The 15,021-nt window shown below is 48.5% G+C and overlaps 1 protein-coding gene across 1 annotated transcript; it reads left to right on the plus strand.

Moving 5' to 3' along the window:
- The first annotated feature begins 6,417 nt into the window (after positions 1-6,417).
- On the plus strand, positions 6,418-12,732 carry LOC149363776 (uncharacterized). Its single transcript, XM_089573720.1, has 3 exons — positions 6,418-7,156; positions 9,429-9,580; positions 12,467-12,732. The coding sequence occupies exons 1-3, from the start codon at positions 6,899-6,901 to the stop codon at positions 12,519-12,521; spliced, it is 465 nt and encodes a 154-aa protein (XP_089429846.1). The 5' UTR covers positions 6,418-6,898; the 3' UTR covers positions 12,522-12,732.
- The last annotated feature ends 2,289 nt before the right edge of the window (positions 12,733-15,021 follow it).

The raw sequence follows: 15,021 nt of genomic DNA on the forward strand, positions 1-15,021 counted from the left end.
GGACGTTAAGGAACCTCAGATGGCCGAAATTTCCGGAGCCCTTCACTACGGCGTCCCTCGTAGCCTGAGTCGCACTGAGACGTTAAACCCCCATAAACCAAACCAAACTAAAAACATTTCCCTTACTGAGCGCTATCAACAGGTGCACACAAACCCCTCTTGTACCCTCTGGCACAACCCAAGAGATACCATCGACCACATCCTTTTCCTCTGCCTGGAAGACCCTCCCTTGCGGGGCCTCGAGCACACTTGGGAGGCTTAGAAGACCCTCTCGCGGCCTAAGAACCCGGCCAGCTATTCATCGCCGAAGGCTGGACTGCCAGCGCCATGAACCTCCAGGACAGGAAGGTTTGAGTGGAGCGGTCCTTGTGGGGGTCCAGGGACCGGCTTGCACCAAGCACGCCTGTGTAAAATAAAAATTTTCAGTGCCGCCACGCATGCCGACCACACGTCGCTAAAACTCGACATTTACGCCTTCCCTTCTAAACAAAGTTAGCATACCACAAACAAAGAAAAAGAATTACCAACGATTACGTTACTTCCTAATGGGAAATTTGAGAGCAGCACATAGCTGCTGCAGCTTATCGATAGATTCAAGGAAATAATTTGAGCAATACATATGTGTACAATTACAGAAAACTTATTTTTCACGCATATTCCTTTCTCAAGAAACACTCCGCTAACAGTTCTTGATTGTCATGAAGGAGTCTTTGTGGTCGGAAAATAAAAATATTTTTTTTTTATTTTTTATTTGAAATACTGTGGACCATGCATGGTCCTAGCAGCAGGGCACATTCAAACATTTTTCAATACAAAAAATGACAAGCATATGCATAGAGAAAAAAAATAAGTCAGACAATCAATCAGAATTGAATATATAGACAGGCATCGCAACACAAAACAAACAAAACATGAAATAGAGAGATTACGTTCCAACTCTGCTACAAAATTGCTGGACAGAAAAATATTCGAAGGTAATGCATTCCATTTGGATACAGTTCTAGGGAAGTAACTATTTTTAAATGTGGTTGTGCGGGCGAAAATTGGTGCCAGTGAGTGTTCCTGCGTATGTCTGGTTCTTCTCGTACAATGAGCTTTGACGCAATTAGGCAACTTCATTTTTATTTTTCCTTGCAGGCAGTGATGAAGCAAGATGAGGCGACTAGCCTTCCTTCGGGATTCTAGGGTGTGAATGTTGTGTTGCTTCATAAACGTAGATGGGGAATCGTGTCTTCTATATTTTCCAAATATAAATCGCACAGCTTTTCTTTGCACACGCTCGAGTTGTATGATATTTTTTTATTATGGGGGTCCCATACAACCGCCGCGTACTCAAGTTTAGCTCTTACGCAGTTGTTATAGGCAAGACACATAGTACTGGCAGGAGCATTCCTAAGTTTTCGCTTAAGAAACCACAGTTTGCGAAGTGCAGCAGCAGAAGTTTCTGATATGTGTTTTGACCAAGTTAATTTATTTGTAAACGTAACCCCTAAGTATTTATATGAGTCCACCTCTAAGATATTATTGTTGTTAAGCTGATATGTAAAGGAACACGGGTATATTTTCCTTGTTACTCTTAAAAGTACCGTTTTATCAGTGTTTAACTGCATACCCCAATTTGTACACCAGTGGAAAATAGCTTCTAAAGTATCCTGTAAAATTTTTTGATCCTTTGTGCACGTAATTTCTTTAAACACAACACAGTCGTCGGCAAATAATATATGCTCAACTTATATGCCCAACTTGCTGCACCAATTCCTGGTTCTCAAAGAAGAGTTCTATGCAAATATTTCGCGATGTTGTCACAGACGTAGGAGGCGTTACGAGCGAGAGGAATGGGATGTTCCCCATATGAATGGTAAGGAATTCCTGTTTGTCTTTATATCTACATTAAAGTCCCAATCCACCCTGCCACCCTGGCAGGTGGCAGTTAAAGGCAGATAGCGAGAGTTAGCGCTAACGCATGCAGCCCACATCGAGGGAGCCAGTTTAGTGCACTTCCTTCCCTTAAAATCATCGGAGTGTCAAACTTGTCAACGCCAACGCCATTGAACACAATAAACACCGACAGACTATGGCTTCAGTGCAGCGTTCCTGACACAACGTTGTCAATGCCAACGTATGCAGCGTACCTCTATCATCACCGCCACGTAGCTTAAAGCGCTACTAAGATGTCCACTGTTCAAAGGGGCTAGTTATGCGTCTTTGCTTTCAAAGCTGCCGCTCTTCATCGGTTTCTACTGATGAGTCCACTGTCCAAGTGGCCCTGTTATGCACCTTTCCTCTCCTGTGGTTTATCTGAAGATCAAATGAAGGGGAAATTTTCTGACACGATGACCTTGGCGTTACCTAGCGTAGTGAAGCTAATGCTTCAAGAGAAGATCGCAGAGACACGAGACACGTATTGCATTCCGAATGTCTCGCGCAACGCATCAGCGACAGAAACGCTCGCGGCACTGACTTCCAACGCATCGGACGAGTGAAGGCTAGATCAAGCTTGCAACATGCGCAGGACCTCCACAGTTATCACCCCCGAGCGTCCACTTAGGTTCGTACGCCGCGGTGGCTCGTTGGTTATGGTGGTCGGCTGCTGACTCGAAAGACGCGCATTCGATCCCGGCCGCGGCGGTCGAATTTAGATGAAGGCGAAACTCTAAAGGCCCGTGTAATGTGAGTGTGCCCAGGTGGTCAAAATTTGAGGAGCCTTCCGCTACGGCGTCCCTCATTGCCCGACTCGCTTTGGTACCCCCTTAAATCAAATCATATCTTGCGGCACTGAGCGTTCACAGAAAGAAAAAAAAATTGGCAGAGGCTTAGAAACCTGAGTGCTGCATGGAACGCGGGAATTAGCTTAAGTGCTATTGAGGTGTCCACTAAACCACAGAGTTGGTAAGGCGCCTTTCCTTTCCTCCAGATCAACGCAGGCTACACCGCTATGTCAGAGCGCATCAATGAACGCTGGAATTAGCTTAAAGTGACATTGAGGTGTCCACTAAAGCACACGGTTGGTAAGGCGCCTTTCCTTTCCTCGAAATGAACGCAGTCCCCTCTCTTGCTGCCTGGGATCTGCGGTGGTGGTGGTGAAAACTTTATTTGAAACTGGGGAGTTTGGGACACGTAGGTCCTTGGGCCCCCGCACGGCCCCACGGCCCCAGTGCACTCAAACGTTCATGTCCCGGAGGCTCATGACGCTGGCAGCCCGGCCTACGGTGATGGCTTGCTTGGCCGGGTCCTCGGAGCGCAGTAGGGTCTCCCATGCCTCCCACGTGGTAAGGTGCTCCAGGCCCCGCGGGGGAGGGTCCGCCGGGCAGAGGAAAAGTATATGTTCGAGAGTGGCTATGGGTGGTGGCAGGGGCGCTCCGTGGCTACCGCTGGGATCGCTCCGACGAACCGACTTGGTAGCTCAGATTTCACCCCGGTATGACGTCTGCCGCCGGGACCATCTCCGGGACCACGCTGAAGGCTCAAAACCTAGCGTAGTATTGCTTTCGCAATAAAAAAAGAAGACATTTCGTCGGGTAGGCGCATGGTAAGCGTGCTAAGGGCCCCGTGTCGCAGAAAACCCGGTGTGGTCGTCGGCGGCGTTAGCCGTGAACGGAAAATCCCAGAAGCATTAATACTAAGTCTTTCGGGTCGTAGCTTGGATTAGCCGACAAGGTTTTAACCGATATAGTGCAATGACTACCAGGACGTCCTGTCATTTACAAAACTTCATGTAGGCTTTCATCAGCACGCCAATGCGGCTACCGCGTTCGCCGGGTGCCTCTCCAAGTCTCAACGCATACGAGCACACTGGTGCTTTAACCCGTTGCTTGCTCACACTCGCGTCACTGCGCCATGACCTAAAGCACGCGTGAGTGCCCCGGCCATGTTTTAATGTCTACTTCCACTGCTCATCGGCATCTTTGCGACCGAAGGCTAGCACTCCACGCTCGCGTTTGATGCCTCACAACCGGCATCTCTCTTATTCTGGGGTTAAGGTTAAAAAAAAAACAACAGATGGCATGACAGCCACCACGTGTCAACGCGATGCTCAGCGGCAGCTGTTAATGCGATACGTTGTGTTTGAGAACATGAACGCGACCTCTTATATGTGTAGTTCTATGGCGCTCTTTTTAATCTACCACACAAAGTCGTTTATGTGCCAGCGTATACAGCTCGTTCGGCCGAAGAGCCTTCGTAGATTAAACTGATGGTTTAATACCATTCAGTGTTTCGAGCAGCATAAACTCACTAGTTAACATAATAAACAACACTAAAGACGAGAACGAGTGAGTGAGTGAAGAAACTTTATTTCCGCCAGAAGAAGACCCGTGCCCCTCCGGGTCCGCACGCAGGCGTCCGGGGAGGGGCAGCGTCGCAGCTGGAAGACTAGCAACGGTATAGTCGCGCAGCTTCTGCTGCCAGGCGGGTAGCGTATCGTTGTATGCTAAGGTCGGCACTTCTGAGTATGGTCTCCCATTCCTCTGCATTATTGATTCTGCCATATCCTGGGGCACTGGGGCATCTCCATAGTATGTGTTCGAGTGTAGCGATATGCCCGCAGAACTCGCACACCTCCGCATCCTCCCTCGTGTCACCTCCTGTCCAGCTCCTCCAGAGCGGGGATGCGAAGTTTCTAGCTTGGAGTCTTCTCCAGTCATAGGCCTCAGCCGAGCTAAGCGATCTATCCGGAGGAGGATAGATCCTTTTGTTCTTTTTCTGAATGTCTGTGATGCTATTAAAGGTATTGGTTTCCTCTTTAGTGTTGAATTCGTATGAGGTGTCCACGGCTCCCCGGGGTAAAGAGGAGCGGGCGAGCCTGTGGGCGGCCTCGTTTCCAACCAGACCCGAGTGGGCTGGGGTCCAGATAATTTGAATATTGTGGGCTGGGATAAAGTCTTTTAGATATTTAGCCGCCATTTCGTGGATGCGTCCCTTGCTGTAATTTCTAATTGCGGCTTTGCAGTCGCTTACTACGTATTTGGTACCTGGCTGAGTTAGAGCGATCGCTATTGCAACCTCCTCCGCCACAAGGGGTTTTAAGTCAAGGTGTCTTACAACGCGTAACGTTCTGCCTGAGTCCCCGACGGCTACGAAGAGCAAACAGAACGAGCGCTGACTCGCAACTAATTTTTGTTGAGGAAAATAGAATATATCCCAGCCAAGCCGTACCAAAGCCACACAATCATCAAAAACCAAAATCCATGTCATAACAACCCCCTACACATGCCCTGTTCAGGATATCTAACCTCTTTGCGTAATTGCGTGCATAGCGGAATAGCGGGTCCAGAGTGCGCATGCGCAGAACGCTAACGGGGAAATAGCGTTGCGGCAGTTGTCGCTTTAGCGCCCTAACGTGGAAACATGGCGGCGTCCTTTCAAGCGAGAGCCGCCCGCTTCAGCCGATTCAGCAGCTCTTGCGATTCCGGTCGGCGTGTTTTCCGGCAACTACTGGTGTTTTTGCTTTTCGCTAAGACTTACCTTGCTTCGACGATAAAGTTTAAGCTGCAATTCAGCCCACTTTTTGAGATACGCTCTCGATTCTGGAGCGCGCAAGCCTAATGGAACCGCAAGCTGCACTGCTACCGTCTGCAACGGCCCGAAACGCAGCCGAAACCTAGCACAAACGTCCGGAACGAAACAAAAATAGATCTGGAGCTTTTTCGCGGTGTTTTATGAACTTAAATGATGTAAAGCGAGTTTATATTAAATTTATAATAGTTTTTTTACATTACACGTCATGTGATGGCAAATATTCTTGCTCCAACGGCTTGTAGTTAACATTGCCTTTACTAGATGGCGCCACTATTTTACGTTTTTACTTCATTTTATTTCAATTTAGGGGTCATTTTGCAGACAAAAATGAACGCTGCACTAATAATGCGTTTAAAAAACTCGGAAATATTATACTTTGTCAAGTTAGCGGCAATGTCGACCATTTTAGAAGGAGCGTTGGCAGTAATGTCAAGCAGATGGCGTTTAGCGTTTTCAAAACGCTACACTAAAACTGTCTGCGGGGATAAGTTGCTTGCGGCACGCTAACGTAATTTCCCTTACCTCCGCTATCACGCTAACGCTATACTAAAAAACTCTAAACCGTACGAACTAGCCCAGATGTCTCTTCTTTCACTAGTTAAGACAGCTTGCCGCAGATTCGAACCGGCGACCTATAATCGGGGCTGCGGTTGTCCACTGAGATGTATGAGACAGTTACTGCAACTTCCCTCAAATCCAAAAGGCCCGTGTGCTGTGCGATGTCAGTGCACGTTAAAAAACCCCAGGTTGTCGAAATTTCCGGAGCCCTTCACTACGGCGTCTCTCATAGCCTCAGTCGCTTTGGGACGTTAAACCCCAATAAACAAACCAAACCAAATTTCGTTTCCTTCATTACGAGACCTCTCTCTCTCTCTCTCTCTCTCTCTCTCTCTCTCCTTTCACTCCCACCTTCCTCCCTTTCCTAAAATGCGCTCTAAAAGGCGTTGCGTTCAAAGCTGTTTCCAACGGGCGAGGCGTCGCGCTGAACGGGCGATGGCGTTTCGTGGACTCCCTGGCAGCACTGCAACACGCTGTCGCGTTCCACTCCTTGAGGCGAAGCTTAAGCGTCTTCTGTTTTTTTTTTTTTACCTCTAAACGCTTCTTTCCATCCTGCGCCTTCGCCACTCCCCCGTAGTCGGTACGTGCCATTTTTATTTATACCAACCAACCAATCAACGTGCTGCATTCCGAACGCGTCCCGCTGCGCATCAGTGAGAGAAACGCTCACGGCACTGACTCCGAACCCATCGGTAGACTGACAGACGACGTCAGCCTTGCCAGAGCCGCGGAAAGTTACCACTTCCCAGGTGGGTGAATAGGGCTCAAGATTTTGATTGCGGTCAGACGACCTGGCAGCACGGTCGACTTCGCCAGCACCATCATGGCTGAAAATGTGCTGAGGACACCCGAAAGCACCACCTCAACCTGTTGTTTGTACCTCGGAGTCATCGGCGGTGGCGCTCGACTCGAACGACCTGGTGGCTTCCAGCGCCTGAATTCCTGCGACACGGTTCAACAGCGCAAGATACGAGCGGCTGTGCTGCGCTTGCCTCGCGGAGAGTCCCAGCCCGGCGTCGCAACTACAGCGGATGCTTCTATCTTGGGGCAGGAAAGTTCAGTGGAGGACGAACGCGAGCAGGTAAGAAACATTGGATATGGCAGTGTGGTTATTCGCGAATTCTCATCCAAATTAATGGTTAATGGTTGATCGCAAGATTTCGCTCACCCAATGAACGCTACGACCTATCGCAGCAGTGCATCGTGTCTGCCACGACATTGTCAGCGCTAACGCATGCAGCCCACATCTCTCTCTCTCATCACCCCTCATACCTATTAGCGTGATTCAGCCGTCCACTGACCCAGGTGGCCAGCGATGCGCACTTCCTTTCTTTAAAATCATCGTACTGTAAAAGTTTTCAAAGCCAGCGCCAACGTCAATGAACACAATGAACGCTGATAGCCTGTAGGTTCAGTGCTGCGTTTCTGCCACAACATTGTCAATGCCAACGCATGCAGCGCTCAACTGTCACTACCGCAACATAGCTCAAAGCACGTACAACTGAGGTGTCCTCTGTCCCAAGGGGCAGTTATGCGTCTTTGCTTTCCAACGTCAAGGTCATTTAGTTACAGTGAAACTTTCGCTGCAAAAACTGCATATTCTTTTTTGTCGAAAAAAATGCCGCGGTGGCTGTGTGGTTATGGTGCTGGACAGCTGTCCCCAAAGTTGCCGGTTCGATATCGGCCGCTGCGTTCGCATTTCGATGGAGGCGAAATTCTAGAGACCCGTGTACTGTAGGATGTCAGTGCACGTTAAAGAAGCCTGGGCAGTAAAATTTTCCGGATCCCTCCACTACAGCGTCCCTCATAGCCTGGGTTGCTTTGTGACGATAAAACCCCATGAAGCAAACCAAACCAAATGGCGCAGTAACTCTCACATCTCTCTGGATACCTCAACTGCGCCGGAAGTTAAATAATGAACCGGAAAGAGATTCCGATGTGGAGGGCTGCGAAATAACGTCGACCACCTGGGGATGTTTATCCTCCATCGAAACGAGGCCACCCCATTTGTGTTCGAACCCTGGCACTCCGGCTCAGTAGCCGACCTCTAACCACTGAGCCATCGCGGCGGCTGTGGTCCTAAGTCCCGCGGCTTCACTTTAGCGCGTTTGAGGGAAAGGATTCTATGTCCAGTGCTCATCACAGTGGCACTTTTTCTAATTAGTAGCAAATTACACTGCTGTTCCCTGCAGCCATGTGCAAAAATAGAGCAGCAACAAGGCTCCTAACTAACGGTCAGAAAATTCGCTACGGTAATTTAGCTAACGAACTCAGTAGTAGCCGCCATTTACTTCTTTTCTAATTTGCACTACAAGTGTAATGACTTTGCCACAAAGCCAATAATTATAGACCTGATCCTGGTGGCTCAGTGGTTATAGCACTGGGCTGCTTTCCCGGAAGACGCGGTTTCGATCCCGGCCGTGGAGCTAGAGGCCCGTGTACTGCGCGATGTCAGTGCACGTTAAAAAACGCTAGGTGGTCGAACTTTCTGGAGCCCTTCACTCCCCATAGCCTGAGTCGCTTTGGGACGGTAAACCCCCATGAGCCTTAAACCATTCCTATGAATATTAGGCTTTCTGGTCCAGTCATTACGGAACTACGAATTTCAAAGGAAATTCTCTTTCCAGGAAATCTTTCTGGTGTATGCAACAGAGCATGAGCCCCTGCTTCGACAGAACACATCCGTGCAGTAGGGCATAATGTCTGTTGCATTCCAGAACTCAAGGAAACTGCAAGTTCAGCAACGTACTAAAAGCAGGCTGTTCTGTATTCTTGCATGCATCGCGCTACATCAAGTTCTTCTATATCACCTTAATGATAACTCCAATCTTGCAGCGCCTTTCAATTTCAAGATCGCAGGAAAAAAAAATACAGTATGTCGAAGCTCCGTGTAGATAGTTTTCACGTGACGTAACGGGCGCCATCTTTGGGTACTGTGGCTAGCTTCCACAGTTTAAGCGGTTCGTGATGGGAGGGTCAACAAAACGCCGAGGCTTTCGCTGCGCTTCGGGACCCAGAGATGGCGGTCGCTGTGACGTCGGTGAAAACTGTGTATAAGGCGGCCGCAGGTGGCACAGGCGCGGTTTAATCGCAGGAATATAGGAAAATCACTTGTCCTGCAGTGGACGTAGTTATACTGATGATGGTGATGATCATAAGCTCGGTTACTGAGAGGATCTTGAGTTGCGCGGAAATACAGTTCATTACATTTCAAATCACGAGAAATACTTCACCAGCAAGAGCAATACTGCAGCATGATCGAAGTTTTAATACATGCACTAAGTCCCTGCTCTGACCGAGAATGTTTCACCGTTCTGTCAAAGCTAACTATTTCTTTTACTTCCCCCTTCTAGCAGCGTCAACGCAACGATGACGAAGCTACCCCGTCCTGCAGCAGCCCCTGGACGAGGTCAGCGCGCACGGACCTGGAAGCCTTTGACGGCGGCAGGGTGTTCGTACACCCTGCACGGATCCGGCACCTCCAGCGCGTACTCAGCGGGACAAGGTGAGCTGCGCATCCCATGGTCCAAGACTCCGTCTAGGGCGCTTGAGTTCGTGCGCTTTTGGTTTCTCAAGTCGGCCCTGGCGGGCAACATTTGAGGGGGGCTTCTGCACCGTCGTCAGGAACTCTCTGGGCTTTTAAATATTTCAATAACAGACTCTCAGAGGAAGCTTACTTTTGGAGGTGAGGGTTTCTGTTGCTGCCGGAGAAGGCTCTCTGTAAGTTCCAGGAACTGCAGGCCAAGATACCGTCATAAATTTCACTCAGTGGCCGGTTATCACGTAGAATTTTCTTTCAAGGCTTCCGGGACATAAGGTCGGCCTGTACTATGACCTGCTTAGCTCTATAGACCGTACGGATATGAACTTCTTCGTAAGCATTTGAGGGGGGGGGGGGGGGGGGGGGGGCTGCTACGTGGTCGTCAGGAACTCGCCGGGCTTTTAATTATTGCGGTAATAGACTGTGAGAAGAAGCAAACTTTTGGAGGTGAGGGTTTCTGTGGCTGCCGGCAAAGACTCTCTGTAACCTCCAGGAACTGCAGGTTAAGACGTTTTCGTAAATTGCACTCAGCGGCTGGTTATCACTTGGAATTTTCTTTCAAGGCTTGCGTGACGTGAGGTCTACCCGTACCATGACCTGCTTAACGTTTTACTCGCGGAATTGGTGCTGCTAGATTTCTGGGAAATACTTCCTACGCAACGAAATTGGAATTGTTCTTCAATTCAGTTCTGAGCATTATAACACTGCAATCTGTCATTAATGCCTTAGAGGTGCAATGAAGTACTTTGCGTTCTGAGTACACAGCACAAAGTAATGCTGCCTTAATTAACAAGATGAACAACCAATAAAGATGAAACAGTCTGACGAAGACACGTTTTCTCTCGTTTCGTTCTGATACTGGGACAGGTAGCTTTGTGGCTTTCTTTTATAAATACCTACTGCCAAGTCCAAATACCACAGAAACGTAACAGATAATACATACGGCAAATTTTCATTTGCCGAATAGCAATTACCCAGACAGCAGTCAGTTTGCAGCAGTCAAATTGTAGACCGGTGTTCGTGGAACCGCAGCGGTGGCTTAGTGGTTTCAGTGTCCGCCTCGCATGCGGGAGGTGAAGGGTTCGATCCCATTGTAGACGGGTACTCATCGGTGATACAATGGTGCAAGCTTTCTCCTAGCTCGGCTTATTTAGGATGAAATGCTTGGAAAATGGGTCTCTGACCCCACCTTGAGTACAAGAAAATACCTTTTGACATGGCGCTCTTGGGCTACAGATGCTCTTGCGCCATAAAAATTCATCATAATCACCCGTGTTCGTGGAGTACTGTCAAATATCGTTTCATTTTCATGCCCTATGTGCATTACTATAACAACGCCTCGAACGCGGCAAACTTTGCTAGTATAACTGCTGATGAAAAGTCATCACTATCATCATCGGCCTCACTACCTCGTCTGCGCTCAAAAGGTCCCTTGCACGTATCTGCAATTGAACGGGTTCTGTGCCAGCTGCATAGCTTTCTTCCTTTAAACTTCTTGATCACATTCGCACAACTGACTCTCTCCCGCCCCCGTTATACATCTGCTTGCTCTCGAAATCCCCTCCATTGCACTGAGGAAGTATTCGGTTATATTGCCTTCGCGCTGAAAGACCTGCCAATGTTGTGACATTGATTTCAGCTAGAATATCGTTAATTCGGGTTTTTCACACGCCCGCTCTCTTCCCCACCTGTCTCTTAACGTTCATTTCCACAGTTGGCTGCAGTGCCCTCAGTAACTCTTCGCGCTATAAACTATCATGTCAGTAATTGTATCTGCATCGCCAGCGCTCAAGTAACAAAATGAATTCTGGATCTCTTTTCGGGTACAGGAACAGGCCACCAAGCCCTTGTGCAGAAAACCACGCGGCGCTGAATCTGTTAATATAATCATCTGGGGCGAAAACCGATTGATACTCGCTGTTGCTCATGAAATACTTTGTCGAAACAGGAGGAGGAGAAGTGGCGTCAGAATGACTTTATGCGGACACTTAGCAGCGGGACAAGACCTTGATGGTTGTTTTGCTCCATGCAAACTTGTGAGCAGTGACACAAGCGAGCAAAGGCTTAGTCACAAAGTGTGTTAGTATGTTTTGTGAGCATATTAATATCTCCTGGAAAAGAATAAGAGCGCACAAATTTAATTTTCGAGAACCAACTCGATACATCTTTCTTCTTCATGAAAAAAGAGCTGTAGTCAAGAACGAATATCTACGCCCATACTAGGGCAATAATTATCGTCAGTGGTATGATAACTAGGTGGGGCGCGAAAAGGAATCCTGAAGTGCGCAAAAAGATTCAAATGTCTTCGCGCCCTTACGACATAGTATTCTCATTTTTACTAACCTTCATTTCGTAAATGCGACATGTCAGAGCATAGTGCTCAGTACGAGCTCCAACAAGGAAACGACAGGGCCTAGAGGTGCGAGATTTTGTATTCACACACTGATGGCGACAATATCCGAGAGCCTACTGGTACGCGGACACGATCGTACGTGTGCCTTCAGTTTATAGTAAGATGCATAATTAATCACATCCACTGCGCATAAAGGCATACTGGGACAAGACCAGAACATTGCGAATCTGGCTTACGATTAAAATCCTATCCACTCGTTATAACACTAAATTCGGGCTAAGTAGGTTAGAGGCTTTCTAAAAACTTCCTTCTTTCTGGACATCGGCGGGCGTTAGAAAACTCAAGTGCTAGAAAATAATTGGCATACTGTGTATTGCTTCAAAGTAGCTATATATACTGTGGACAGATAAACATACAATATTGTGATTTCTTGAGTGCTTAAGCCTGATGCGTTCTGCTGCGAATTCATGCATTTCTGTAACGTTTCCCCCTTGCAGGAAAGGAAAAGGTGTGCCGTGCGCGTGTCACTCGCCGGGGAAGACTGGAAAATGAACCCACGATTCGGGTTGGCTGTGCGCACAGTGACCTTCTCCCGGTCCATGGCTATTTTCCTGTCTTCCAGGTCACCTGGACATAAAACATCCCCACAAAGTTGCACAGTTCACCCTGCCCCACCATCTCATGGGCCTATATCGGTTAATGTCTCGTCTGATTTTCTGTATTAATTTCGATTTTACTGTATGAATTAAATGTGCGAATCTGAGTGAATGCATTTTCTTTACACGGTACACACCAATATAGACTCGCTTGATGTATTTCCAGGCCCTAAGACCAGACAGCGCAAAGTGCCCTCTTTTCTGCGCCCTGCCTTCGCATCTTCTCTGTCAACATGAGTGTCATCGCTGCTACTTGTGTGTTAATGACAAGACAGTACGCAAGAACATTTTGGGAGCTCTGTGTGAGCCAGCATTGCCTCCCACTGCTCATGGCTGAGTTCCTGTAAACGGTACACTTTTGAGGCGAAAGCCTTTACTGGTTCATACTGTCGTGGCCAAGACGAGTTAGCAAATGTGTCCGCGTTTCAGACTGGTCGAAATGGTCGTGACGTCACCGCGCGCGAATTTTGTCGGGTGTCCACCGAAATATGTGAGACGATTACTGCGCAATTTCCTTTCCTCAAATTCAATTTTCGACTGGTCTCCACCGATATATGTGGGACAGTTGCTGCCTAATTTCCTTTCCTCCAATACAATTTTCATTTTCTTCATTACGGGCCCTCTTTCTCTTTCTTCTTTCATTCCACTTCCTCCCTTCCTGTACGGTGCGTTTCAGGTGTCCACCGAGATGAGAGAGAATTAGAGCGCTCTTTCCTTCCCTCAAAAAGCGTTGCGTTCAATGTGCAACGCATCGCGCCGAACGGGTGGTGGCGTTCCGTGGACTCCCTCGCAGTGCTAAAACACGCAGTCGCGTTGCACTGCTAAAGACAAATATTAAGCCTCATTAATTGGCAGTTAATTAATGCGCCAACAGAATGTGAAGTGAACAATCGCGTAGCAGAATGCAGAACTCAGGCTTTCGCCTTTTATCACTTCAGCCGCTAAAGTTCCTCGTAAATTTTCGTTGCTCGCGGCAGTTCCAAATCACGTGAAGGATGTCTGAAATCTCTCCGCAGGCCGGGCATGCCTTTGTTTTGTATTGCGCGGGCCAAATCTTATGGTGTCGGGCTAAGTTTGGCAGTGTGCGCGCTTGAATGGTTCGCCATACAGTGGCTTCCTGACGAGTGAGGTGTTTGTGAGGGGCTGTGTATTTCCTGCGACTAAGGCTGCGGTAGTCTATAATTTCACTGTATGTTTGTGGAGACGAAGGTTCAGAGGAGAACGGCGACGGGGCTCGGAATGTAAGGCCTCGAGCTGTCCTGTCAGCCGCATCATTGCCCTCTACACCTTCGTAGGCACGGATCCACAGAATACTGTGACGGCTGTGTGTCAACGCATGCAGGACACACCTGTCACTATCGCCACGTAGCTTAAAACCTGTTTGATATGTCCACTGTTCCAAGAGGGCAGTTATGGGCCTTTCCTTTGCTTTCCAAGCCACCGCTTCATTGTTTTCGCAGCTTAAAGCGCGACTGAGGTGTCCACTGCTGCTTACAACGGACAACGACGACGGCGATGCCGCGTTAAACGCAGGAACGCGCGCCGAAGAGCTGCGCTCTCAAATTACTTCCGGTTCAATTATTCATGAACCTGGTTAGAGGGCGAAAACTATCGCCTATCAGGGACACAATACACTGCATGGTGTCTGTAACGTTGAGTGTGTTCCGGACACTGTGTAGGCAGCGCGCCCACCCTGCCATCCTTGCAGGCAGTTAATGGTTGATCGCTAGAGTTTGCTCACCCAATGAACGCTACGGCCTATTGTTGTTTCAGAGCACAGCTCTTTGGTGCCCGTTTCTGCGTTTCGCGGCATCGCAGTAGCTGTTCTCCGTTTTAACCAGCAGTGGACACCTTAGTCGCGCTTTATCCTGCGAATCCAATAGAGCGAGAGCTTGGAAAGCAGAGGGCAAAACGCGTAAATTGATTTTTGAGAAAACGAAATCGCACAGCATCTGTCTCACACATATCGGTGGACACCTGAACCAGGGAGAAGGCGCATGACTGCCCTCTCGGAACAGTGGGAACCTCAATCGTGCTTTGAGCTACGTGGCTCTAGTGACAAATGTGCGCTGCATGTGTTGTCATTGCTGACGTGCCATAAATGCGGCGCTGAAGCCATAGGGCTTCGTCGTTCGTTGTGTTATTGGCGCTGACAAAGACAACGTTTTACAATCCGATAAATTTAAGGAAAGGAAATGCGCATAACTGGCTCCCTGTGACAGTCGACGCCTGAACAGCGCTTTAGGTACGTGCGGTAATGAGAGAGAAATGTGGGCGGCAGGCATGGGCAGCGTTGTGCCAGAAAGGCAGCGCTGAAGCCATAGGCCATCGGCGTTCATTGTGTTCATTGCTGTAGGCGTCGACAACGTTTTGCACTCCGATCATTTTAGGGAAGG

The sequence above is a fragment of the Amblyomma mixtum genome, chromosome 2, assembly GCF_055824585.1.
Source record: "Amblyomma mixtum isolate Tamu chromosome 2, ASM5582458v1, whole genome shotgun sequence".
Taxonomy (NCBI): domain Eukaryota; kingdom Metazoa; phylum Arthropoda; class Arachnida; order Ixodida; family Ixodidae; genus Amblyomma; species Amblyomma mixtum.

Excerpts from the sequence above, each read along its gene's own strand:
- LOC149363776 (XM_089573720.1), top strand. The coding sequence starts at position 6,899 with ATGGCTGAAAATGTGCTGAGGACACCCGAAAGCACCACCTCAACCTGT. Across the intron at positions 7,157-9,428 it reads TGGAGGACGAACGCGAGCAG|CAGCGTCAACGCAACGATGA; the intron begins GTAAGAAACATT and ends TCCCCCTTCTAG. Across the intron at positions 9,581-12,466 it reads CGCGTACTCAGCGGGACAAG|GAAAGGAAAAGGTGTGCCGT; the intron begins GTGAGCTGCGCA and ends TCCCCCTTGCAG.